This window comes from Oryzias latipes, chromosome 22 (genome assembly GCF_002234675.1).
Source record: "Oryzias latipes chromosome 22, ASM223467v1".
Taxonomy (NCBI): domain Eukaryota; kingdom Metazoa; phylum Chordata; class Actinopteri; order Beloniformes; family Adrianichthyidae; genus Oryzias; species Oryzias latipes.
In genome coordinates this window covers 20,945,913-20,970,871 of record NC_019880.2, presented here as the reverse complement: position 1 = coordinate 20,970,871, position 24,959 = coordinate 20,945,913, and the positions used below count along the sequence as shown (strand labels likewise).

At 43.7% G+C, this 24,959-nt stretch overlaps 1 protein-coding gene across 5 annotated transcripts in view; it reads left to right on the top strand.

The window, feature by feature from the left end:
* Positions 1-24,959, top strand: part of LOC101163046 (protein jagged-2) — a 68,995-nt gene that overhangs the window by 27,669 nt on the left and 16,367 nt on the right. For all 5 annotated transcript variants that reach the window (XM_011490665.3, XM_020713457.2, XM_023951724.1 and 2 more), the window contains exons 4-9: positions 8,029-8,283; positions 8,947-9,007; positions 20,245-20,375; positions 22,065-22,184; positions 22,254-22,367; positions 24,662-24,775. In XM_011490665.3, coding sequence (XP_011488967.1) covers positions 8,029-8,283; positions 8,947-9,007; positions 20,245-20,375; positions 22,065-22,184; positions 22,254-22,367; positions 24,662-24,775 — 795 coding nt within the window. The remainder of the gene's footprint in view (positions 1-8,028; positions 8,284-8,946; positions 9,008-20,244; positions 20,376-22,064; positions 22,185-22,253; positions 22,368-24,661; positions 24,776-24,959) is intronic.

Genomic DNA, 24,959 nt, shown 5'->3' with positions numbered 1-24,959 from the left:
TGCCGATCGTTATTAGTTGAAGCCACTTTCATTTCTTGCACAATATTGCATTGGCTTATCAGCATGAGTTGGTTCTGTTTTTGTGGGTTAAGCCCCGTCTTCCCGTCTTCCCCTCTCTAACCCTCATCTGGCCCTTCTCTTCATCAAGATTTGAGAGTGTGTTATCTCCTTGAGCTGTTAATTACAGAGCAGCTCCAGCCCACATCTCTCTGATGTCTGCTTCCTGAATGGCGGCCTACAACCGTCTGGCTGCTGCTCTCTGCTTCCCTAGACACCTCTGTGACAGGCTGGCATCCAGGCGGCTCGCTCAACCACTTGTACGTCTGACGCTGTGAGGGCCAGAGGGCTGTCTCTTCCCACCACGCTGGTCCTGTAGACCTAACTCCGGTTATCTTTTTTTTTGGCAATTTAACTCGGGACTCTTAACAGCAGACAATTGAAACTTATCCTGTTATAAGAGACACAACTTTGACTACAGTTAGAAAGAAACTGTGATAAAAAAATGTACACAACCCATTAAAACATCAAGGATGTCCACTTAGTCCACTATATGGGTTTGTTTCCACCAGATAAAAGAATTGGAAATCATCATAATTGGAAATCATCATGGGGAAAGAGAGGGAAAAATTTCACTGAGTTCTTAAATGATTTTTTATCAGATACAGTTTGTTTTTTGTCAAACGTACCTTACATGTTTCGGCAGAATACCATCCGCCTTCATCAGAGTCATCCAACCTGCATTTTAGTTTGGCTTTAAACAAAAAAACGCTGCTTTAGGCAAGAGCCCTAACCCTAACCCTAACCAGAGGCCTCAAATGGTTACTTTAGAAATGTTTCCTTAAAAGAGTTTGGAAAATTCCTCCCTGTTTGTATATTTATATACTTTTTGTAAAGCTGGTTGTTTAGGTTTAGGTTGACTGAGTGTTAACATTATTTGATCCTTTATTTATCCCACACTGGGGAATGTCTTCTCTGCCTTTTGACCCATCCCCTGGGGAGTGCGGTGAGCTGCAGACTGGCCTCGCTTGGGGGGTGACAGCTGTCTGGGCGGAGCGGGGATCGATCCCCCAACCCTTCGGTTGTTTGACGAATTGCTCTACCGCCTGAGCTAACCTGCCGTCCTATTGGCTGTCCTATGGGAAATTCCCTTATACCCTTTTCTTTACTGCTGTTGTCTGTTAGGTCACTGGAAAAGGAAAAGGCATAAAAGATCCATCCCTACTTTGATGGATCGATTATTGATTTATTAAGCTATGATTGATTCAGATTGATTAATTGATTTAATAAACCCAGCCCTATGTTTCTCCCACTAAAGTATCAAGCCAGATTTCGACGAAATTACTGAACCATTTCATGCATTTTAATGTGTGCTTGTATGTGGGGGGAGTTAGGAGATGGATGGGTGATGGGAGATGATATCTATTTTTTAATGTTTCCTTTTTGTTTTTGTCTTGGTTTTGGTTTTTAAAATTGGAAAATGTTTTTATGTGAAGCACTTTGAGTCACCTCAGTTAGAAAAGTCTCTACAAGTAATGTTTGGTCTGATGTAATTGTTGGAGCAGAGCTGGAGACCACTGAACAAGGAGTGTCCTCTAATTAGCATCACAGGTGTATTCCACCTGCTAATCAGTCAGTCTGCTTTTTCAAGTGGTGACCAGTCCTCCAATGGTGGCATGTTGTGTGTCAAACAGAGAATTGTCTCCTGAGATTATATAGAAGTCACAGACAAACATTTCTGAGGTAGAGGCTTTAAAATCCACAACTCCACTGATTATTCTGAAATTATAACAGTAGAAAACCTCCCTGGACTGGACTGCAGCAGGAACAATGTCATAACAAGTTATCCCTTCATTTATTTAACATATCTGTTAAAATGTAAAAATCATTTGTTTACATTTTGTATAAATCATTGTCCTTAAATCTTCTGGAAGCAGCTCCTGCTGAGCAAAGGCGGGGCAAAAGCCTGGACAGGTAGCCCCTGTAATGCCGCGCCACACAATCACACATGCACCTGTTTAGAATCTCAATATAACATGTGAAGTCAGTTTTTGGGCAGTGGGAGGAAGCAAGAATCCCTGGAGACAATCCACATGTGGAGAACATGCAAACTCCTCACAGACATGTCTCAGCTTGGATTTGAACCTTCTCTCGTGAGGTGAAGGCGCGAACCACTGTCTCACTGGGCTGCCATATTCAGGTAAACAATAGTGGCTTATTTACTCCCACTAATTGTTTTTTCCCTATTCTGCTGGAATTTCTTTTAAACTTTTGTAAAGTTTGTTGATTGATGACATCCCTTGTAAAAAAAAAAAAAAAGACAATGTTGCTAACACCAGAGACCTACAGAACCAATGACCTGCAGGACCAGAGACCTACAGGACCAGAGACCTGCACAACCAGAGACCTGCAGGACCAGAGACCTGCACAACCAGAGACCTACAGAACCAATGACCTGCAGGACCAGATACCTACAGGACCAGAGACCTACAGAACCAATGACCTGCAGGACCACATACCTACAGGACCAGATACCTACAGGACCAGAGACCTACAGAACCAATGACCTGCAGGACCACATACCTACAGGACCAGATACCTACAGAACCAATGACCTGCAGGACCAGATACCTACAGGACCAGATACCTACAGAACCAATGACCTGCAGGACCAGATACCTACAGGACCAGAGACCTACAGAACCAATGACCTGCAGGACCAGATACCTACTGGACCAGATACCTACAGGACCAGAGACCTGCAGGACCAGAGACCTACAGAACCAGAGACCTGCAGGACCAATGACCTGCAGGACCAGAGACCTGCAGGACCAGAGACCTGCATGACCAGAGACCTGCAGGACCAGAGACCTGCATGACCAGAGACCTACAGAACCAGAGACCTGCAGGAACAGAGACCTACAGAACCAGAGACCTACAGAACCAATGACCTGCAGGACCAGATAACTACAGGACCAGAGACCTACAGGACCAATGACCTGCAGGACCAGATACCTACTGGACCAGATACCTACAGGACCAGAGACCTGCAGGACCAGAGACCTACAGAACCAGAGACCTGCAGGACCCATGACCTGCAGGACCAGAGACCTGCAGGACCAGAGACCTGCATGACCAGAGACCTGCAGGACCAGAGACCTGCATGACCAGAGACCTACAGAACCAGAGACCTGCAGGAACAGAGACCTACAGAACCAGAGACCTACAGAACCAATGACCTGCAGGACCAGATAACTACAGGACCAGAGACCTACAGGACCAATGACCTGCAGGACCAGATACCTACAGGACCAATGACCTACAGGACCAATGACCTGCAGGACCATAGACCTACAGAACCAGAGACCTACAGAACCAATGACCTGCAGGACCAGATAACTACAGGACCAGAGACCTACAAGACCAATGACCTGCAGGACCAGAGCCAGGACCTGGTCTGACTCTGAGTTCTGACTGAGATTGACCATCACCTTACTTCAACAACTGCTAACCGTTGTATGAATGGAGTCTTGTCATCATTAGCCTGCAGGCAGAATCACTCAACTTCATTTCTGGAAAAAAGTCCGAATAGGCGGACAGATCAGGTGACCAGAGGCTGATGTGGGTTAGGATAGATCACGTTAACGCTGGTGGGGATGCAATGAGTCCCGAAGAAGAATTACAAAAAAAAGACGACATGTGTCCATCTAAAGATGGACACAGAACTTGTTGCTCTGCCGTTTTTTGTATTTTTTTGCTTGCAGCTGTTTTGCAGTGAGACTGCTTGTTGTCACGCGGCAGCTGCGCACAAACCAGCTGTTGTGAGAGAAGAGATGAGCTCCTAATGTTAGAGGCTGCTGCTGATCCGTGTTAAATTCAGTAACTCGTCTCTTTCAAAGTCTCTGAAAGACTTTATAGAAAATGTCTAAGAAGGACGACAACCTGCTACAAAGATTCTGTTTTGTGTGTTGTTGTTTTTGGACATCAGGGGTTCTACCATTACCCTAAACTGAAAAGACCATTCTGAGGCGGCACAGTGGGGTAGTGGTTAGCACTACGGCCTCACAGTGAGAAGGCTCTGGTCCAAGTTCCAGCTGGGTCCTCTCTGTGTGGAGTTAGCATGTTCTCCTCACACATGCCTGGGTTTTCATGGGCACTCTGGCTTCCAAAAACATGCTTCATGGGTTTTTTGATAAATCTAAATTTTCACACACACACTCAAAGACCATTGGCAAAGTGTCTAAAGTGTACCTCACCTTCACCTGCTGCAGTACTCAGGACACACTAAGAACTTGTATTTTATTTATCGGGAAATGAATTTGTAGAATTAGAAAATGTTTATATTTAACTCATAAGTCATCACCGTCTCATATATCTTCATATCTGTGCCACTTTTTCAAAGTAGCCTGTGACAGGTCGCGACCTGTCCAGGGTGAACCCCCACCAACAGAAGCTCGGTCAGCGGCAGCCCAGTGACCCCAGAAGGGATTAAGAAAATGGACGGATACTCCTTGAAACAGTCATGTGGTTTTTCCATTAGCACTGTGCTTTGACCTGTGCAGTCTTAGGGATTGAATGTTTTTTTTTCTATTAACTCCTATATGGGATCATTTTCCGTAGGGTAGCTGGGCGCTTCCTTAAAGATAGGGGGAGGAGCCTGGTCAAATGGCTCCTCCACATCCACAGGAGTCAGTTGAGGTGGCTTGGGCATGCAGTCCAGATGCCTCCTGGACGTCTCCCTGGGGAGGTGTTCCGGGCATGTCCCACTGGGGGGGGACCCTGGGGAAGACCCAGGACATGATGGAGAGATTATGTCTCTCAGCTGGCCTGGGAACCCCTCGGGGTCCCCTCAGAGGAGCTAGAGGAAGTGGCTGGGGCGAGGGAAGTCCCGGCATCTCTGCTTAGACTGCTACCCCCGCGACCCGGCCCGGATGAGTGGAAGAAGATGGATGGATGGATGGAATCATTTGATTATCCTCTCTCAAAAAGCAAAGAGCCACTCTAGCAGGATGTTGACTGGCTTTCACCAGCCTTCATCATACAACTATGTGCATTGTGGGATTTGTAGTACCATTTTGGGCCAGCTCCAGCATTGATCAGACATTTGGGTCTTTATTTTTCCATATGTTATGTGGAGGGAAAAAAACCCTCAAAGGCTGTCTAAGCTTGAGAAATCCAGTTTGTTGAAAAACATAACACAAATAATCTGATAATACCAGGAGGACGGAGATCCTGAAATTGATGTTTAGAACTGTAAATATTTTTCAAAGTAAAAGCAGACCAGTCCCTCTGGTGCTAAAAAGATGTTTGGTAGCTTTAGCTGCATTATCTGTAAAGCATCCAAAGTAAACCATCCAATTTATTGAATCGTTTGAAAGACCCACTCCAGGGAAAATTGTGTTTTTAACAAGTTATTGAGGCCTTTTTCTGATGATATAGGACATAAATTAAGAAAATTGAACTTAAAATTTCATTTCTGAGAGATGCTGGATAGCTCTGATATTGTTGCATCGCTAATGTTAGCTTGGGGGTGTTAGGGGCTGTTAAGGAGGAGGTGATGGGCCTTACTCCACGCCAACAGTCCATTGGCGTGCAAATCTCTGATGAACTCCTGCTGCTCTGCAGAAACTATGTCCTAGAAAAACGACAGAAGTTTTTGGATTTTGGCTAAAAACGACATCATCGTAATGAGAAGACTGCTGGGAACGCTTTGACAGCAGTTTAAAGCATGCTTAGAGAAAATACAGATTTGATTGCTGCATCAACATGTGAACATGCACTCACTTCTGAAATAAAATGTTATCTGGTAACATTGTCCTCTCTTAGATTCTTACTTATATCATAGAATAAAAAAAATGTGCAATAACCCAATAACTGAATTTTGCATGTACTGTAATGCACACCTTGCAGCCATTCATTTTCAAGCCTTACCCACAATCAAACATAACTGAAGGTAGTTTCTACGCTGCAGTTCTGAAGTCTGAACAGAAAAATGCCTTCTTAAAAGCAGCCTGGACTTTCATGTGCTGGAAAAGCTCTGTTGTTGACGTGAGCTAGTTTGAGGTGGGTCTCTCTCCGCTGGTCTTCCTAGTAACAACAGCCTCTCTATGCATGTCTCCTTCACGCCAGAGGAAGCTTGTGATTGGTCTATATTTTTGTATCGAACTGCTGGACATGAACAGAAGTGACTGTCTGGGTGTTTGGAGTGGTGGGTGCAGGACTGAAATCTGTGGCAGTGTGTTAATTCACAGTGAGACTCATTTCATCAAAATGGTGCGAAAATGGATTCTCAGTCTCAAGCTGAAAACTCCAAACTTAAGAAATTATGCTCATCAGATAAAAGGCACAAGGAGATCTGGTTATATTTGACAGAAGGATAATAAACTGCAGCTGATGAGGAGGGTAACATGTAGACATATAACTCAGTATAAACACTAAATGTGTGCATTTAACATGAAAATATGAGGAAATACATGTTATATATACAGTGCCCTTGCCAAAGGATTCGGCCTCCTTGAACTTTTCAACCTTTTGCCACGTTTCAGGCTAAACATGTCGATATAAAACTGAAATTTTATGTGTAGAATCAACAAGTGGGACACAATCATGAAGTGGAACCAAATTTATTGGATATTTCAAACTAGTTTTACAAATAAAAAACTGAAAAATTGGGTGTGCAAAATGATTTAGCCCCCTTATGTTAATACTTTGTAGCACCACTTTCTGCTGCTGTTACAGAGCTCCTTCTTCCACATGTCCAGGTGGCTTGTGGGTAACTTTAAACAACACTTTTTATTGATATCTTTAAGCAATGGCTTTCTTCTTGCCATTCTTCCATAAAGGCCAGATTAGTGCAGTTTACGACTGATTGTTGTCCTATGGACAGACTCTCCACCTCAGCTGTAGTTCTCTGCAGTTCATCCAGAGTCATCATGGGCCTCTTGGCTTCATCTCTGATCAGTCTTCTCCTTGTTTGAGCTGAAAGTTTAGACGGACGGCCAGGTCTTTGTAGATCTGCCTTCCATTTCAATATTATCAGTTGCACAGAGCTCCTTGGGATGTTTACAGCTTGGGAAATCTTTCTGTATCCAAATCCGGCTTTAAACTTCTACTCAACAGCATCTAGGAGTCGGACCTGCCGGGTGTCTTCCTTGTTCTTCGTGATGCTCTCCGTGCTTCAAACGAACCTCTGAGACGATCACAGAGCAGGAGCATTTATACGGAGACTTGATTACATCCAGGTGGATTCTATTATCATCATTAGTCATTCAGGTTCACTTTTGATCATTCAGAGATCCTCACTGAATATCTGGAGAGAGTTTGCTGCACTGAAAGTAAAGGGGCTGAATCATTTTGCACGCCCAATATTTCAGTTTTTTCTTTGTTAAAAAAGTTTGAAATTTCCAATAAAGTTCATTCGACTTCATGATTCCACTTGTTGTTGATTCTTCGCATAGAATTACCCTTTTATTTATTTATGTTTGAAGCCTGAAATGTGCCAAAAGGTTGAAAAGTTCAAAGGGGCCGAACACTTTCACAAGGCACTGTATATAGCCATGAAAAGCACTACAATCCTTTAGATTTTTTATTTTTTTTGCCTTTAGCAAGTTCTCAAAGTCGTAAGTCACAAAGACAGTCATTTGGACTTGGTTCATCTTCTATCAATAAAGATATTTGACTTCTTCTCTGTGAATTCTGGCTGCTTAAGCTGCAGCAGTACCTTCAGTGGCTTTCCTTTTAAGCGGGATGTCTTTTCTGTCCAGGTATACTTTGTAACGGGGCTTTCTTTCTGGAAAAACCAACTAAAAGGCGCTCTCCATGCCTCCCTTTCCTGGCCTATTCCCCGTCTCCTATTGGCCAAAAACCAGCTAGCCTAACGTCATTTCAGTAACCTAGGATGAGCATATGACATAACCTTAGTTTGGATGGTTTTTGACTCTGTTACCAGCTTTCGAGCAAAACTGAACCACACAAAAGGAATGTGTATCCTCTGTGTCTTTACATGTTACTTATGGTCTGCATGTTCTATAGATGAGGAGCTGCTTATCGAGCGGAGCATCCACAAAGGTATGATCAACCCCGGAGAGGAGAAACAGACTGTAGAGCACAAGACTTCGGTCACCAGCATGCAGTACACCGTTCGAGTGCGTTGCCATGAGCACTACTATGGCAGCAAGTGCAACCAGGTGTGCCGTCCTCGCGATGACTACTTTGGCCATTATGTGTGCGACCAGTCGGGAAACAGAAACTGTATGGAGGGATGGACGGGGCCAGACTGCAAAACAGGTGAGGGAGAAATATCAGCTCAGATACTTTCAAATACGTGTTTTGGTTCAGTTTCAGTCAGTACCAAGAATGTTGACTGGAAATTATGTGCTCAACATCACAAAGAGAAACGGAAGTCATGCTTTATTACCTGCTTAAATTTCACAGCACACAACTACAATATCACAACAACAAGACAACATTTACATAAAAACCTAGCCATTAATCACTCACTTCCCCTGAAAGAGTGTTTCCTTCATACTTCATGCCAAAAATACAGTCATATAGGCTCTGTGAATGACTATAGATGTCATTTATGTAATGGCAAACATCCATGTGTTAGATAAAACATAAAACACTGCCTGTATTACCATCATCCATGTGAAATGTGGCATACTTACAGAAAGTACACCAAGATGAAAAAGGTCAAACAAAACCAGTTCATCAATGTGAGACAAAGTTTGGCTGGAAGAATTTTGTGTCTCTCCCAGGGCTGAACACCAGAAACTGACATGTCATCTACTCCTTCTTGTTGAAAAAGGAGGGATTTTCTGCTTTGACAAAGATAACAATGTTTAATTTAGGGAATTAAGGACTCCAAGTTCTTACTAATAAAATGTTGAGATAAGGATTTTATCATAAACAACGTGTACTTTTTTCTTCTGTTCCAATATCTCCTAACAGCCATCTGCAAACCAGGATGTCACAGCATTCATGGAACCTGCAGCGTCCCAGGGGAATGCAAGTAAGACAGGATTTCTTTCCCTTTGTTCTGCTTCGGCTGCAGCGTTTGCTTCGTCTGGGCCGAGCTTGCGTGTGTGTCCTCCTAGCAGCAGTCATGTATGACCAGACAATGACAAAAAGCTGACCTGCGACTGACCGTGTGCTCCTGACGTTTGTAGCCCTGCAGAGCAGAGCTTTTGGCTGCATGTGCTGATCTGTGGAGATTAAGTGGGGGGGCAGTGTCACAGGGACTCGATGCTGTTTAAAACATGGAAAAACTGCAGAACTGTCAACCTGCAGTTACTTTTAGAAGCAAAAAATGAACCACAGCTGCCTCTTTTGAATTTAACACACAAAGAACTCTGTGCTATTGTGGGTATTGATAATAATAACATTCCTGATGTCTGTTTTAAACTGATCCTTTATAACATAAAACTGTCCATTTTGTTACAGAGTAGCTAGATTATTTAACATTTTCTGTTCAGAGATTGTGCTCAGTTATTATACACAAAGATGAGGTCTTCTTCTTTGGAATAAAACCAAAAAGTCCATGGTATTTGTGAAAATTGTATGTGTGAAAATGCAATGACACATCAGGAATAATCATAAAAATGAATCACATTCTAACAGAAAACAGGGATGCTAAAACTGCAGAAGCCAATTCAGAATTTTCTGCCCGACAATAAAACCTTCTTTTCATCTTTGATGCTTTTACTGTTTATTAAAGGTCTCTTTAGCCTTTTATAGTAAACTATCTTCATATATGATCATATATGACCCTTGGCACACTAAAGAAAGATTATTTTATGAAATATGGATTATCTTTGCAGCTCCTTTTCCTACACAGAAGGAAGATGCCTTGATTTCTGAGGCTCCGCCTTTCGCCCAGTGTGGGTGCCGCCCATTTCATGACATCATCCCAGCAGCGTCTTTGTTTTTCGCCCATGTTTAGCTGATCAGCGCTAGCTTAAGGGAGAAAGTGGGCGTATGTGTTAGCCTGGGGGCGGGGCTGGCAGAGGAGACTCTTCCTGGAAGGGGCTGGACCTCACTTTGTGATGTCACTATGTGAGAACACACTCAACTGGGAGGGGCCAGTGCTTAAAGAGCATGTTTTAGGAGGAATACTCAGAAATGTGTTAGTGGATCAAAATACCGCTTTGTTGTTGTTTTTAGTGAGGATAAACATCATAACACACTTTAAAGCTAAAAAAAGTGGGTTTTTCATGATATAGGCCTTTTAAGAAAATGTGGTAAAATAGAAAAATGGAAAACAGTTTTGTGAGGCTGGTACAGTTATTTTGGACTTGTTTCATAGTGATCGTGTTCTTCATTAAGTTAAGTGCCTAAAAGGGAGGGGGGTATGTTTAAGTGGCCACTATGAGCCAAAGGCTGTTTCTGTGTTGACATATCTGGCGGTGTGCAGATGGCCGACACTCTTTCTTTGCAATCAATTTTTAATGAACTGAAACACTAAAAATTAGTTCCCTGAAGGCGGATCTTCCCTGTGACTGCTGTTACGCATTCTTGACATTGTAGTTATGCTTTAAGGTTGGCCCTTAGAGGCCCCGTATTATCTAGGGCCCTAAACATTTGTCTGTCTTGCCTATCAGCATGTGGCCCTTTGCTGCACTGCTGCCCAGTCATGTCAGATGCAATGTTGTTTGGAAATTCAGTTTTGTGGGAGAAGAAGATACAGACTTAGTATAAACATTTTTTTTCCCCGGTACTCGTGATAAAGAAGAAGCTAAGGATTCTGTGTGGATAATCAATGATTTTATCCTGAAGCTGGTATGCATCCTATTGACCATAATTAGATCTCCAACCCGGTTCTGGCACAGTCTTGCTGCATCTCTTTGGAGTAGAGAATCTCCTTCAAAGTTCTTCTTTTCAAACGTTGGCAAGCTGAAACAAGCTATGTGGGTTTTCTTTAAACACTTAGCCAAAATGTTTAATAAAAATATGAAAAATTATTTAATTGTTACAGACCACATCCACCCAAAAGTTGGGCCACAAACCTTCCAAAGGACATTCCCACCAGCCAGTCAGGCATTTTGGTTTTTCTGACCAAAGCTGCAGGGTTTCACACAGGACTCCACAAGACACCTGGACTGAATTTGCAGCCTCAAAAGCTCCCTCCGGGATGAAACCTACCCTGCTCTTCCCGGATGTGGGGTTCAACCATCAGCTGAATCTCTTCTCTGGTTCTCTGTCCTAGACTCAACCAGGGAAGCTGAGATTTGTGGACCAGTTGTTGTGGCACACGCTTTGGCCTCGCTAAAAAAGGAGAAAGGGGAACCCCCTCCTCAGTTTTCCAATGTCTATGGATTATTGGAAAGCTCCAGGTAGGGGTGGCCCAGACTTCTTAGTCCACAGGCTCTGATTGGGCTTTCTTTATGGAATTGGGATTGAGGTATTCCAATTTTTTTTATGCCCTCCCCGCCTTGTGACATGAAGGTCAATAAATCCCAGGGTTGTTCTTAAATTGATTGGAGGTATTTTTGAATCATCTCAGCCATGTTTACACTTAAGTTTTAGTTTCGGTTTCTCAGTTCTCTGCTAATAACAGCACTGCTGTAGTACAGACTCCTCCCAGTCACACCTGTCCAGGCTTTTCTTGTTCCCACGTAACCCTAGTCCAGGCAAACAAAACAAAATTTTTCATCTACATTTCATGGCTTCTGGGAAACACATCAACTTAATTGGTCACGGCTAATGTCTTGTTCTTGGCATTTTTCAAATGAGATGTGGTGAGAAGCTCGGTCACCCACGGAGAGCTCGGAGTAGAACTGCTTCGTCTCCACATCCAGAGGAGCCAGTTGAGGTACTTGGACATCTAGTCCGGATGCCTCCTGGACGCCTCCCTGGGGAGGTGTTCCGGGCATGTCCCACTGGGCGGGGGCCCCAGGGAAGACCCAGGACACGCTGGAGAGACTGTCTCTCAGCTGCCCTGGGAACACCTCGGGGTCCCCCCAGAGGAGCTGGAGGAAGTGGTCAGGGTGAGGGAAGTCTGGGCATCTCTGCCTAGACTGCTGCCCCCCGGTCCCGGATGGAAGGATGGATTTCAAATGAAAATCTCCAATATTTAAGATGTTGGTTATTTTTCAGAAACAAGTCATCCCATTTAAGTAAAACTTTCCTTTGCAAGTTACTGTAACTTACATCTACAGGCCCGGGGTAATTTTTGGACTTGAAATTAGATCAACATACTCTGTCAGATTAAAAGTTTTAGCAACTGTGATAATTGGGCTTTTTCTGCAGAAAGTCTTTCTGCTGCACCCTCTCACTGAAAGCTGAGAATTACAGCAGGATGGAACCAAACCGGCTTCCGGAAGTCCCGCATCAGGCCTGGAGATTAGATGTGGTAAATAAGGAGCTCCTGATCTCACAACCAGGAAGCCGTTGGTTTGAAAACATGCAGACTGAAGGGAAAACTGTCCTTACAGATCTGCCTTTCCAGACGTCGTCATGATTCATCTAAGCCCAAAATGTTCAGTTATTACAAATATCACAAAAACACTGACTTGTTTGCAAACTCGACCAAGATTAGAAGCAGAAGTCAGTTTTCTAGCGTGTGAAGGTGCAATTGCGTAAGTAATGTTTTGATGGACTTACCGTCAGACTATCCGGGAAGTTTTGGAAAACAGAAGCAGTTCAGGACCACAGAGGTGTGCAGGAGAACAGTTTAGTTTGAAGGCAGGCGTTTCTTCAAGCTGCTACATGAACGCAGGACTCTGGAGGGAAATATGGAGTCAGTTTGAGCTGAATTGTGCAAATGGACACTATGGATCAGGGATCTTAAGAAACATTCACTTCTTTTTGCACAAACAGTGCCAAGAGCTTGAAGGGAAACCAAAAGAAAGGGGGGTGTTTTTTTTTTTGAGGATGCAGGATTGATTAATGAAGGCATCATAAAAAAAACAAAAACCTGACATTTCTCAGAGAAAATGGCCAGAGGATTAGTATCGGGAAAAACATCTTTGAATGTGTCTCAGCATGTTTTTGGAGCTTCCCTGGGATCAAAAATGCACCCATGCAGCTGAGAAAAGAAAAGTAGCAGTTCTTCATTCTCAGTGGGTTTGAGGTTTATGTTAGAACATATCATGATCATACCAGAATGTAATAAGGCAACCGTATTGATAAAAGTACAATCAGTCAGAACATCCAGCTGGGAAAAGGGAAGAGTTTCTGTGCACTCGGTATGCAAATGAGTCATTCCTGTCTGTGTCTTAAAGCAAATGGGACTTATTTTTCCCGGAGTGTCCGGACTTTAAAAAGTCCGTCCTGCCCGTTCCACTTAAAGAGGCCAAAAAGTTGAAGTTACCTGGGAACTTTAGAAGCAGCTGTTTCCTGTTTAGGCTAAGCTGTTTGGAGTTCACTCCTCCAGTCTGTCATTTGCAGGTCTTTGAAGGCTTCTGAACAGTTTCCAATGTCTGACTGTGAGGTTTCAGAGGGGAACCTCTTCACAACATTTACAGCTTCTAGGATACTGATATGGGGGGGGGGTGTTCTGGTTAGAACTGTACAAAGGAAATAAAGACAGAATACTTCAACTCAGTCAATGTGCAGATAATGTGATGCTGTCACATACGTGTTTCTCCCCTCAGCAGCTGAAAGGCAGCCTTTATGCTTCCAGATTGACAGATGAACAGGTGGTTTGCTACACAAACAGGTCCGTTTGCATTTACTGAAGAAAAAAAAAGGATTCGGCTGCTTTCATGAACTTCTTTGTCTCTGTGCCCATTTATAATAAATAGAACCAAAAGGGTCAAGAAATGAATCAGACCCAACGAGAGGAGGAACAGCGAGTTTGGAGATGTCTAGAAGAAGACCAGAGAGGAGGTCATGGGTGTATAGGAGGAGGACAAGAGAGTGGCGGGTGTGAGGGAGGAGGGTGCAGAAGAAAGGGTTCGATGTGGCGCCCCCTAAAGGGAGCAGCCAAAAGTTGTAACCTGCTTCATTTGAGCTAAAAGACTAGAAGTCAGATGTTTAGAATGAACTAATCCAGTTTGACTTTTTGACCTCAGGCTCCATTTGTCACTTATTGTTTGGACAGAGAAAAACTTTAGCACTAATTCTAAAAGAGAGTGCGCAGAAAAGGAGGTTGGAATTCCTCACAGCCTTATTGAAAGGTGTGTGCTTCTTTCATACTTAATCACTTTTCCTAGAAGGTGATGTGCCTCGGCTCTGGGCTCTAAGACGACCCCAGTTTCTCAGCACCAGCCAGAACAGTTGTGCAGCCCTTCCATGTGTCTTGCTTTTTCTGTGGTCGTGTGTTTCATGCAGACATAGCGTGTCCGTGGGCCGTCACAGACATGATCGAACATGAAGTGAAGCTGCTCATGATGGGGATTTGTCTGTAAAATGGTCTTTCTCTCTGAGTTTTCACACTCTGCCAGTCCGGTCAAACTGTTTTTTTTTTTTTTTAAGGGAAAGTTACAACTACAGAACATGAAAGATTCGGATTGCTCATCGTTGCTGCAGAAGGAGCATGTGTTTGTGTTCACGTTTAATTTATTGACAAGATAATCTAGTCAAATAGTTTGGGTGCTTTAGGTCCCTCTGTTAAAGCCATCAGTGTGTGAATGGATGAATGGGACTGTGTCTGAGAAGCGCAATGCAAAGACCATTTGACCAATCGGACGGACGGTTTCACGTTGTTGACCAATCGGATGGAGCCCTTTTATGTTAGATGCTCGCCTCCCACGTAGACGAGGGTCATTTGGAGAATAATTTCAGTTATTTTGACTCTTATTTAAAGTAAACTGTTCCAGTGAAATAAAAATGTTTTTGGTTATTTTGCTATTTGTTTATGTATCAGTAGTTATATCGTCATCACAACATTGATCATTAATATTGTAAATTGTGAGTTTTCCTCATATTGTGCAGCCCTAGTGTGGTTTTATGTGGAACTTCATCTAACTGATGCTGAAACTGCACCAGTTTATGCAAGAAGATGCTGATTGGAGGATCTCTAGCAGCAAAGGTTAATGGGAAATGGCTGAAAGCGACATAAAAGAGATAAATATTGAGACAAAGGATAAAAGGGTGAAAGAATTTCAACACTTTTTTATCTGATGACCAAAAAAAAAAAGCTTCTTTCTTTGGTACTTATTTGACTGATGATGCTGACAACAAAAAAATCACTCTTTTTTTCTCATTTTGTACTACTGTGAAGCGGCTTAGCAAGTAAATTCCATGAACATGGGAACAATGAAGCTTTATGTCATGCTGTTGTCTCTAGTCGTAGCTGATAAACATGTTTGTAGGAAAGCCTAAGAAATTGTCAAAAATGATTAAGACAACATAAAAAGAGGAAGAGGGGTTGATCGCCCTAAAGAGCAGAAACAGGAGGAAGGAGAGAGAATCAGGAGAAAAGCCTGGTAGTTTGACAGAGGAGAAACTATAAATGGGTGTTTGGGATCTTGTTTCTTGCACACAGCGCTTTCACAACCTACGCTCGCTCATGTAATACTACTAAGCATGTAGCTAGGCAACAGCAGGCCATGTCTGTCTTTTGGATTTGGGGGTGCAAGACTGGCCTCTAAATAACTCAGTGTTCCCACACATCAGCCCCCCCAGACCTCTGCCCCTGTCCCCCATGGGTGTGGTGTGTCTGAGGGGTATTATGGGCAGCCGAGATATTTTAGGCTCCTGCCGCCCCCCCCCCTGACGGGTCAGTCGGCAGGAGCCTGGTGCTGGGGCTTGTGGGTTCTGCCACCCTTGTGTTTTCGCTGCCTAAACCCATTTTCTTGCTGCTCCACACAGCAGCCAGACAGACTGTCCACACTGCAACCACCGCTGCACCAGCGGCCCGAAGCCGGGCACCGCCGCCGACCGCAGAGGGAGACGGCGGCAAACAATGCAGAGCCCGACACACACCCATGCTGCCACAAACTCGCTGCATCTAGATGGCTGTGTTAGAAGCACACATGTGTATGCGGGGTCCCTCAACACCATGTCAAACTTCAAAGTTCTGTAATTGCAGTCTTGTCTGCAGTTAGTGATCAAATACTGGCGGCTAAAATGATCATAAATATGCTGCAGCAGTGATTTTTGCTGCACAGTAAAAACAAATTAAAATAAAAAGGAAAAAAACATTTTAGGCAGTTTTTGTTGTATATTTATGTAATTGTTACCCAATGAACCAAATGATGAATAAATGTTTTGTTAAGATTTAACTTTCTTTAGATCATCCAAGTGAAGCCACATGTTCTATCATCATCTGAAGATATATGTGTCACCAGCAGATGCATATTTTTTTGTAAACGCCCTCCCAGCCAGCAGTAGGCAGTTGGGCGGCTAAAGAGGAGGAGAATCCCTCGAATAGAGGAGACGAAGAGGAAGTCAGTGTTGGAGACTCACTGTGAGCAGAGAAACACTGCAGCAGCTGATGACAGAGGAGACGACAACAGTCTAACAATCATCAAAGAAAGGCAATTTATGGAATCGTTTTAGTAATGAAGCACTTACAAAACGGAATGCAAGTGCTGTACAGCTTGAAAACAAAACACAATTTCAGTTAGATGCAGTACAATTGCAAACATTATTTTAAAGACATTTATATGATTTCAAAGACTAACATGTTAGTCAATTATGACAATAGGTGGGAAATGGAAGTGGAATAAAATGGCCATTTAAAATAGGATAAAAAATGTCAAACAAGCTAAAAATAGAACAAATACAACAATAAAAGCCAGAATACCATGGCTTATGATTATGCATCAAGTAAAATCATTTTTAATTTGCTTCAGAGTTGAGGCAGCTGTTTGTGGGGCTGAGGACGGAAGCTGCTTGGATGCAGCGCTCTGCCAAAGGTGAAGCATCAAAGGGTTAAGAAGACTCTAGTGGTGTAGAAAGAAGCTGAGGTTGCAAACAAAGTTGGTGTTTTCTAAAAATATCCAAGGAAACCTTCGACTAACTGTTTTCATTTTTGCTCAGATTTCCTTGTAACCTGCAGAAAGCAGAGCCAGGAAGGTTTTTAGCTTTTTAGCAGAGCTACAATTTTAAAAAGTCCGAGCAGGTTGAATCAAAGTCATCGACTTTTAGGACGGAGAGAGTCTGCAGGAAAGTGAAAGGCATCTGAAGGAGTAATAGTGAAATTACAGATTTAAGGCAGAACCAGAAGAAAACATCACACGTTTGCCAGTTTCATAAAACTCAACAGGTTTTGCTCAAATCAAATTTGCAACAGTTTCTAATAACTATAACTGTAACCAGAAGAGGCTGTGAAGACCCTGAAGTTAACATGATTTCAGCATTTGATTGCAAGACCAGCTTTTTGAGCGCTTCCTTTAAAAGTGTGTCGTCCTGGCGTTCTTCATCACTGCTGGTTTAGTGGTCGGTCACTGTGCTTCACTGCAGCCCACTCTTCTACAGTGTGACATCACATGTGTGGACATCACATGTGTGGACATCACATTGTAGGTTATAGTACTACAGAGGTGGATTCTGGAGTCCTACTGATACCAAATTCATAGAAAAGCTCGGGTCTGAAGGGGTTTTTAACATGCATCATTGTGTGATGCAACCTGGAGAAATCCTCAGGGATGTTACCTACCATCATGGAGTGTTTCAGGCCTTTCAAACATCATACACTCTCTCCCAGGTGACTGATCCCGGCTTGTGTCCAGGTAGCACTACTCACCCACGGTTGCCCCCTCCTCATCCACAGGGTGCTGCTGCCTCAGTGACCTCTTTGATGACCCCAATGCTACCCAGCATGTTGAATGCTCTGCACGGCGACTGGCGTGTGACCTCGATGGGCTTGCCACCCATTGTTCTGGCACTCCTGTGTTAAATCAGCACACTTTGGCCTCTCCTTGACGATCCGGTCCTCCAAGGAGAAGGTCAATTCCACGAGAACGATTTGCTTGGAGGCTTCCGAGATGAGCAGCATATGTGGCCTCAGGGTTGTGGTGGTTTCTGGACATTTCAGCTGCTTTTCAAGGTCAACTTTTTCACCCAGTCTGGTGCTGTTAGCAGCCTGAACGGACGGCTCTAGCAGCTAGTAGCGTCTTCCCAGGCCGGACAAAGGCGAGGATATTCCTTGCTGGGTGGAGGCGAGGTGTTGGCTATTGCCTTCAGGACCTGGTCATGGCGCCAGCGGTAGCACCCCTCGCCCAGGGCTTTCAAGCAACAGCAGAGGATGTGCTTCAGACACGGTTTGCATGCTGGAGACTCCACCCATCCCCAGCAGAACATGTTGGTGGGGCTTGGTAGGACGCTGTAGACAGCCTGTATCAGGAAACGCATGCGGTCTGGCTCAGATTTCTACAACTGTGCTTATGTCCTATGCTCCCGCCTTGTCCAGGCTCACTGCTGGAAGGTGGGGAAGCAGCAAAAAATGATTCATTGAACTTAAAGCAGGATGGTGGTCATTGTTCTGCATCTGCAATTTGCACACCTGAAAGGCAGGTGAACAACTGGCCCAAACAAACACAAAACTGTCTGCGTAGTTTGAAACGAGAGGACATCCTCTCTGCTCATGTCAGACATCCTGTAAGTAATGACAGTTTCAGCATTGCAGTGATGTCCTTCTGGGTGAGCTATGGGCTGAGCTCTGCTTGCCGCTCTCCTCTTTCTAAGCTCCGGCTGCTGTGCTCGAGAGCAGCTGAGCGGAGCCCCGTCCCCGCCTGTACCTCGTTTTTGATCCCCCGTGTGAGGACATTATAGTCCATCATCAGGGCAGACACTAGATGATCAGCTGCTTGGTTTGTGTGGCAGTGGCCTGATCAGCATGTCTTCAGCTCACATCTCAGAAAACAGCGCCCACCTTGAGTGTAGTAGATGTCAAAGCGTGTCAGCGTTTGCTTCCTTCTCCATCTACCTGGTTGACTTACCCATCTGTTCTCCTCTTTTGAAACCTTTTCAAGCTGAAACAATTTTTCAAAGGTGTAAAGAAATGTGGCGTTTTGGTTTTTGTGGGGGTTCGTCATTAATCTGCTGCTGTGAGCGACCAGCTGCCCCAAGTGCTCCTTTGCAGCTCGCTGCAGGGCAACAGGCAAGGCTACTCGATCCACGTCTATTTTCAAGTGGTCGTGACAGTAAAGTGGGAAGGAGGAGGGGGTGGGGGTTGACTTGAAATAGGCCGAGAGAGAAATGACAGGACAGGTGGGACAAGGTTGCCGCTAGCCTTAGAATAACAGCGTGCTGACATACACCAACAGATTAGCTAACCCCTGTGCAGGCCTCTGCTCCAAGATGACAAACCATCATTACAGAAAGGAGCTGCTCTCCCAAGTTTGAGCTCATGACATACAAAGAATGCCAAAAGAAAACATGCAACACTTGTGGGGAGAGGAAAAATAACCTCCATCTTTCTGCTCACTGCCCCACGTCTGATCAAGTCCAAACCAAATAGACAACACGAATGACTAACTGGAAGTTATTTCATGTGTTCAAAAAACATTTTTAATCCAGGGGATTTAAACCGACTAAATAAACCTATGTGATATTGTTGAATTAATTGATAGAACATTATTGGTAATATTGAAAACAACATCAATAATGTATACCTTTTACATGTTATCATTTTATCACACTAATGGATTTCCGTGGTTTCATTTATGGCGGTGTACCAGACGGTTCTTCCTGACTCTAGCTCCTCATCCAAATATGTTTTTGCATTTTTATTTACCAAGCTGTGGTCAAAATCCAACCAGGCGACTGTTAGTGATCCCTTCAGACAAATGAAAAAACGTCCAGCACCGTGTTTTCTGGGTTTTTCAGAATTGTGAGGAATCTGGGAATTGGTGACCAACATTTTCAGAGATAAGCCGATGAGTTACAGCCACAGATCCCAGGGCTTCAGCTTAACCATTATCAGCTTTTCAACATTTAACATTATAGCTACATTTAGCTTATTATGCTCTTAATGTAAAGCAGCCTTTTTTTTAAATGATGGATAACATTAAGCAAAGAAAGACTATGACGAGTTTCATTATCTGCTGGTGGAAACTATACACATTAGAGTCTACATCCTTTGTTAATATTTTGTTTTCTGTATATTGTAAAAATCATTGACTTTTTACACTAACGTTACATTTTTTAATATCTAAATTTGCCCTTTGTAGAAAGGGATTTATTTATTATTTTCTCTGTTATTTATTCCAGTTTGGCTGCTTATGAAAGTGATAATGTCAAAAAGGGGCTGATTAATTCTGCTCCTACTTTCAGCTTTTCCAGAGTCTGGTCCGGTCTGCCACATATGTCACCGGTTTGTGTCTGAATAAAAAAATCTCTGGGTTGTTATGTTTGTAGATGCAAGTATGGATGGGACGGCTTGCTGTGCGACCAGTGCTTGCCTTACCCCGGCTGCTTCCACGGTACCTGCAACGAGCCGTGGGAGTGTTCCTGTGAGAAGAACTGGGGAGGTCTTCTCTGTGATAAAGGTCAGCGCAAACTTATTTCATTGAGTTAAAACAATGTCACAACTTCCAGTGTCCTTGTACATTCAATGTTTTTTCTGTTGAAATATCTCTTTAAAAGTTATTTTCAGAAGTGCAAGCACAAAAACTGATTTGATTCCAAAATGACCAAGCCTTTGTGGTTATGTTAAATCTAGTATGTGAGACATGTACTGCATCATTCCCCCCTGGCTCGTCTCTGCTCCTCTACCTGACCGTGAACCTCCTCTCTGCTCCTGCTCCTACACCTGGCTGTGGATCCTGCCTCTGGCTCGTCTCGCACCCCCAGCCGTCCCCCCACTCCATCTAGATGAAGCTCATTTGGTGGAATTGAAACATGTAGTTGTAGCGTTAGATAAGCTAATTCTTCTCTAAGAGTTCTGGTCCATGGCCTGTCCGTCCTGGGGGAGGATCCCTCCTTTATGTGGACACCCCTGAGGTTTCTTTGTTTTTTTCTGGAATCTGTTTATTTTTAGGAGTTTTAACTTACCGAGAAGGAGGGTCTGAGGGCAGGGATGTTAGTTTAGTTTAGTCAGTTTAGATTTTTTATTGAGTTCTATGCATTCATGATCCTTTTGATTTCATGTTTACTTCACAATTACTGGAACGAAGCCCATTGAGACGACTGTTGTTGTGATTTGGGGCTATATAAATAAAATGGAATTGAATCACAATTTTGGAGGAATGAAAATTAAATAAGAGGTTGGCTTTGCACAATCCAGCCCACAACAGCAGGGTGCAAGATGCTAGCAGGTAGGGCATGCATAGCCAAATGGCTGGTATAGCATACAGAAGCATCTGTGCTGAGAATGAGCTGAAACGTCAAGATGGGAATCACATTAGTAGGTAGTGTGGAAAGACCAGGGTAACCTCCTGTGGGACGTCCAGGTACAGAGAAAATGATAACAGACCGGACCGAGCAATCCTGGGCGAGTAGGAGAACAGGGCCCAAGTGATAGATCCCAAAGGATGGTAACTTCAGGGGAGAGTATCAAGAAACACCAAGGACTGAAAGAGGGAGGTGAAGGCGACAGAGAAGACTCAGGGCGGTGACCCCCTCACTGGGAGAATGATGATCTTAGTCCAGAAGGACTAAGGATCAGCTAAGATCCTGCACAGGACCTTCAGGCCCCAGGGGACCAGACCACTCACAGAGCGGGGGGGGTTTGGGGTTATACACACATATTTAAGAAACTAAAAATCTTTATATTCATTCATTCATTTTCTTAACCGTTTTTCCCTTTCGGGGTCACGGGGCTGCCTGAGCCTATCCCGGCCACTTGTGGGCGAAGTCAGGGGATGCCCTGGTCAGGTCACCAGTCTGTCGCAGGGTAGAATGTCCACAAACACACACCACTTCACTCTCACACTCACACCTAGGGACAATTTAGAGTTGCCAATTAACCTATGAAGCATGTTTTTGGACGGTGGGAAGAAGCCGGAGACCCCGGAGAGAACCCACACATACATGGGGAGAACATGCAAACTCCACACAGAAAGGTCCCCCGTTGATGTAGTTTTTCAGGTCCCCTAGCTGGGACTTGAACCGGAGGCCTTCTTGCTGTGAGGCAAGAGCGCTAACCACTGCGCCACCGTCTTAATAATCATTGTAAATATATCTTCTGTCCGAAAATGTTGCATGTGATTAAATGAGTGTTTAACTTTGCTGTGCAGATTTGAACTACTGTGGCACCAACTGGCCGTGCAAAAACGGAGGAACATGCATGAACACAGAGCCAGACGAGTATAACTGTGCGTGCCCAGACGGCTACTCAGGAAAGAACTGCCAGATTGGTGAGTGGGCAAATCAAAAACCAGGAAGATGTTGGAGAACGTTTAAATTTGACACGGCTCTTTGTGTAGTTGAACATGCCTGCGTGTCCAACCCCTGTGCTAATGGAGGGACATGCCATGAGGTTCCTTCAGGTTTTGAGTGTCACTGTCCTCCTGGCTGGTCTGGGCCCACCTGTGCTAAAGGTGAGAGACTCGAAAATGCACCAACTGTTGTTAAAATAAATTAAAACAAATGTTTTTTTCTGTTTCAAAAATGTAACCATATACTGTCATCTAAAACCCAGTAGCACCAGGAAAATAACCAAATACATTTGATTTTCCTTAAAGCCGGGACAGGATCTGGCAACCCTGTGACCCTGAAAGGGATGTAGCAGTTTAAGAAATGGATGGATGGACTTTCCTACATTAGATGTTTTTATTTTAACATACAACTATACTGCTTTGGTGTACCTCTCTACCAAAAGAGTAATATATGACACTGGTTATTGTAATGTAATGCTTTACTTTAGTGACATTTTACTCAGGAAATGCTCCGTATCATTATTATTATATTGACAACAAGTATGAAAACTAAGAGAAGCATATGCTTGATGAACAAACAGTAAATCAAAGATGTTGTCATCACAACGGGTCCGTATGAAAAGTAACTGTAATCCAAAGGTCCATGACGTGAACTGTTCCTGTAGGCACCTTCAGATTTTCCTGCTTAAAGCAGTTTAGCCACAAAAGGTGGTGCTGCTGCATCAGTCACCCTTTCTACTGCTCAAGTTTTGAAAGACATGCCAGATTAAGACGAGCTATTGACAGCAATGTTTTCTCAGCTAATACATTAGGTGTCAGTGCAAAATTATTCACTTACTTACAGGTGAGAGATCAAAAATGTTGACACCCCTGGTAAAACGTTCTGTCATTGGGCATAAAAAAGCCAAGGAAAGACATCAGATTACAGATTCCTTACATGTCAAATTCACTTTTTTTCCTTTCAAAATATCAGAAAACAAAATAATGGCGTTGTAAAAGTTTGGGCCCCCTGCAGAGACAGTGCCTTGTCCTGCCCTCTCTTTATTTTCGGATTTTTCTCAGATGCCAGCATGTTAGGGCTGAAATCTGGGTGAATCTAGTCTTCCTTCTACTCGTGAAATGTCTCCTGTTCCGCTCGCTGCACTCCAACCCCAGAGCATGATTGCTCCACCCTCATGCTTAACAGTTGGACAGAGGATCTTTTCATTAAACTCTGGTCCCTTTTTTCTCCAAACGTACCTTTGCTCCTTCCGACCTTAAAGTTCCATTTGAACCTCGTTGCTCCACAGAATGTGTCTCTAAAATGCATCAGGCTTGTTTCTGTGTTCATTTGTGAACTTCAAAGGTTGAAATTTGTGGCAAGGACGTAGGAGAGGTGTTTTTCTGATGATTCTTCCATAAAGACCATATTTGTACAAGTATGTCTTTACAGTAAAACAGTGTAACTCCAAAATCTGCAGGTCTTTCTGGAAGGATGGTGCAGTCTAACATGGGTTTGGACTTGCTTTATCGCAATCCTGCGAGCTGCTCTGTCTGAGATTTGTCTTGGTCTTGTTCCAGATCTTCCTTCAACTTCCACTGTTCATGTTGATGCCATTTCTTACTTACATTCTGAACAGAGGATACTGGCATCTGAAAACACTCTGTGGTTTACTTGTAGCCGTCTCCTGCGTTGTGAGCAGCAATTGTTTTCAGTTTCAGGGCTCTAGACAACTGCTTGGAAGAACCCATGATGCTGATTGTTGGGGCAAAGGTCACATGACTCAGATTATTTCAAGTCTTTAAGATTGAAGTCACCGGGTCTTCACAAACGATGATTAGGAACAATCCATGACACGGTCAGGTCTCCGCTTTTCCAAAGGGCGCAGGGCATGCAATAAATACTGCAAGGGGGCACAAACTTTTGCACACCATTGTTTTGTCTTCTGTTCATTTGAAAGTGTAAATGACAGAAATTAAACCTTTTTTTTTTTTTTTACATATTTCAAGAATGTCTCATCTGTTCTCTGATGCCTTTTAAAGATTTTCCCATTTTTCCTTGCCTTCTTTATTGCACATTAATACAACGTTGTACCTGGGGGGGCCTGACCTTCTCTACCCACTGTCCTTAATATGGCAGCAATCCACTGTCACTCCATTTGTTCAGCTAAGAAATGTTAGCAAGCTTGAAGTGGCCTCAAAGCAGCAGAAAGCTGCACACAGCATTGCCTTCATTTGTGCCTTGGGCTTGTCTACATGGACAAGATCCAGAAAGGTTACCCATTGAAGGGTCATCCATTACTCAGCTAAGCCCCACCAGAAAGGCTTTTGATTTATAAGAAGACATCTTTGAATCAGTATTGCTCTCCAGACTCTTCTTTTGTTTTATTGTGAGGGATGACAGGTGTGTACAGCTAAGGAAAATGCACCCGCTTTATGCGAGTGTGACGTTGCGTCTAACGTGAGCCCTATTTCAGACACAGACGAATGCTCCTCGAACCCCTGCGCTCATGGTGGGACCTGCATCGACATGGAAAATAACTTTGAATGCCTCTGCACTCCGTCGTGGACCGGCAAGACCTGCCAGATCGGTACGTCTGTCTGTCATGTAAAAGGATCTTTAATCCGTGCACGTTTGGATCTGCTGCCAAAAAATCACGAAAAACAGCATTAAAGGGTTCGCCATGAAAACCACAACCATAATACATGCATGTCGGTTCAGAGTTGCTGTAAAAAACCCAGTGTGTGTGTTTATGTGCATGGCACTCACGTCGA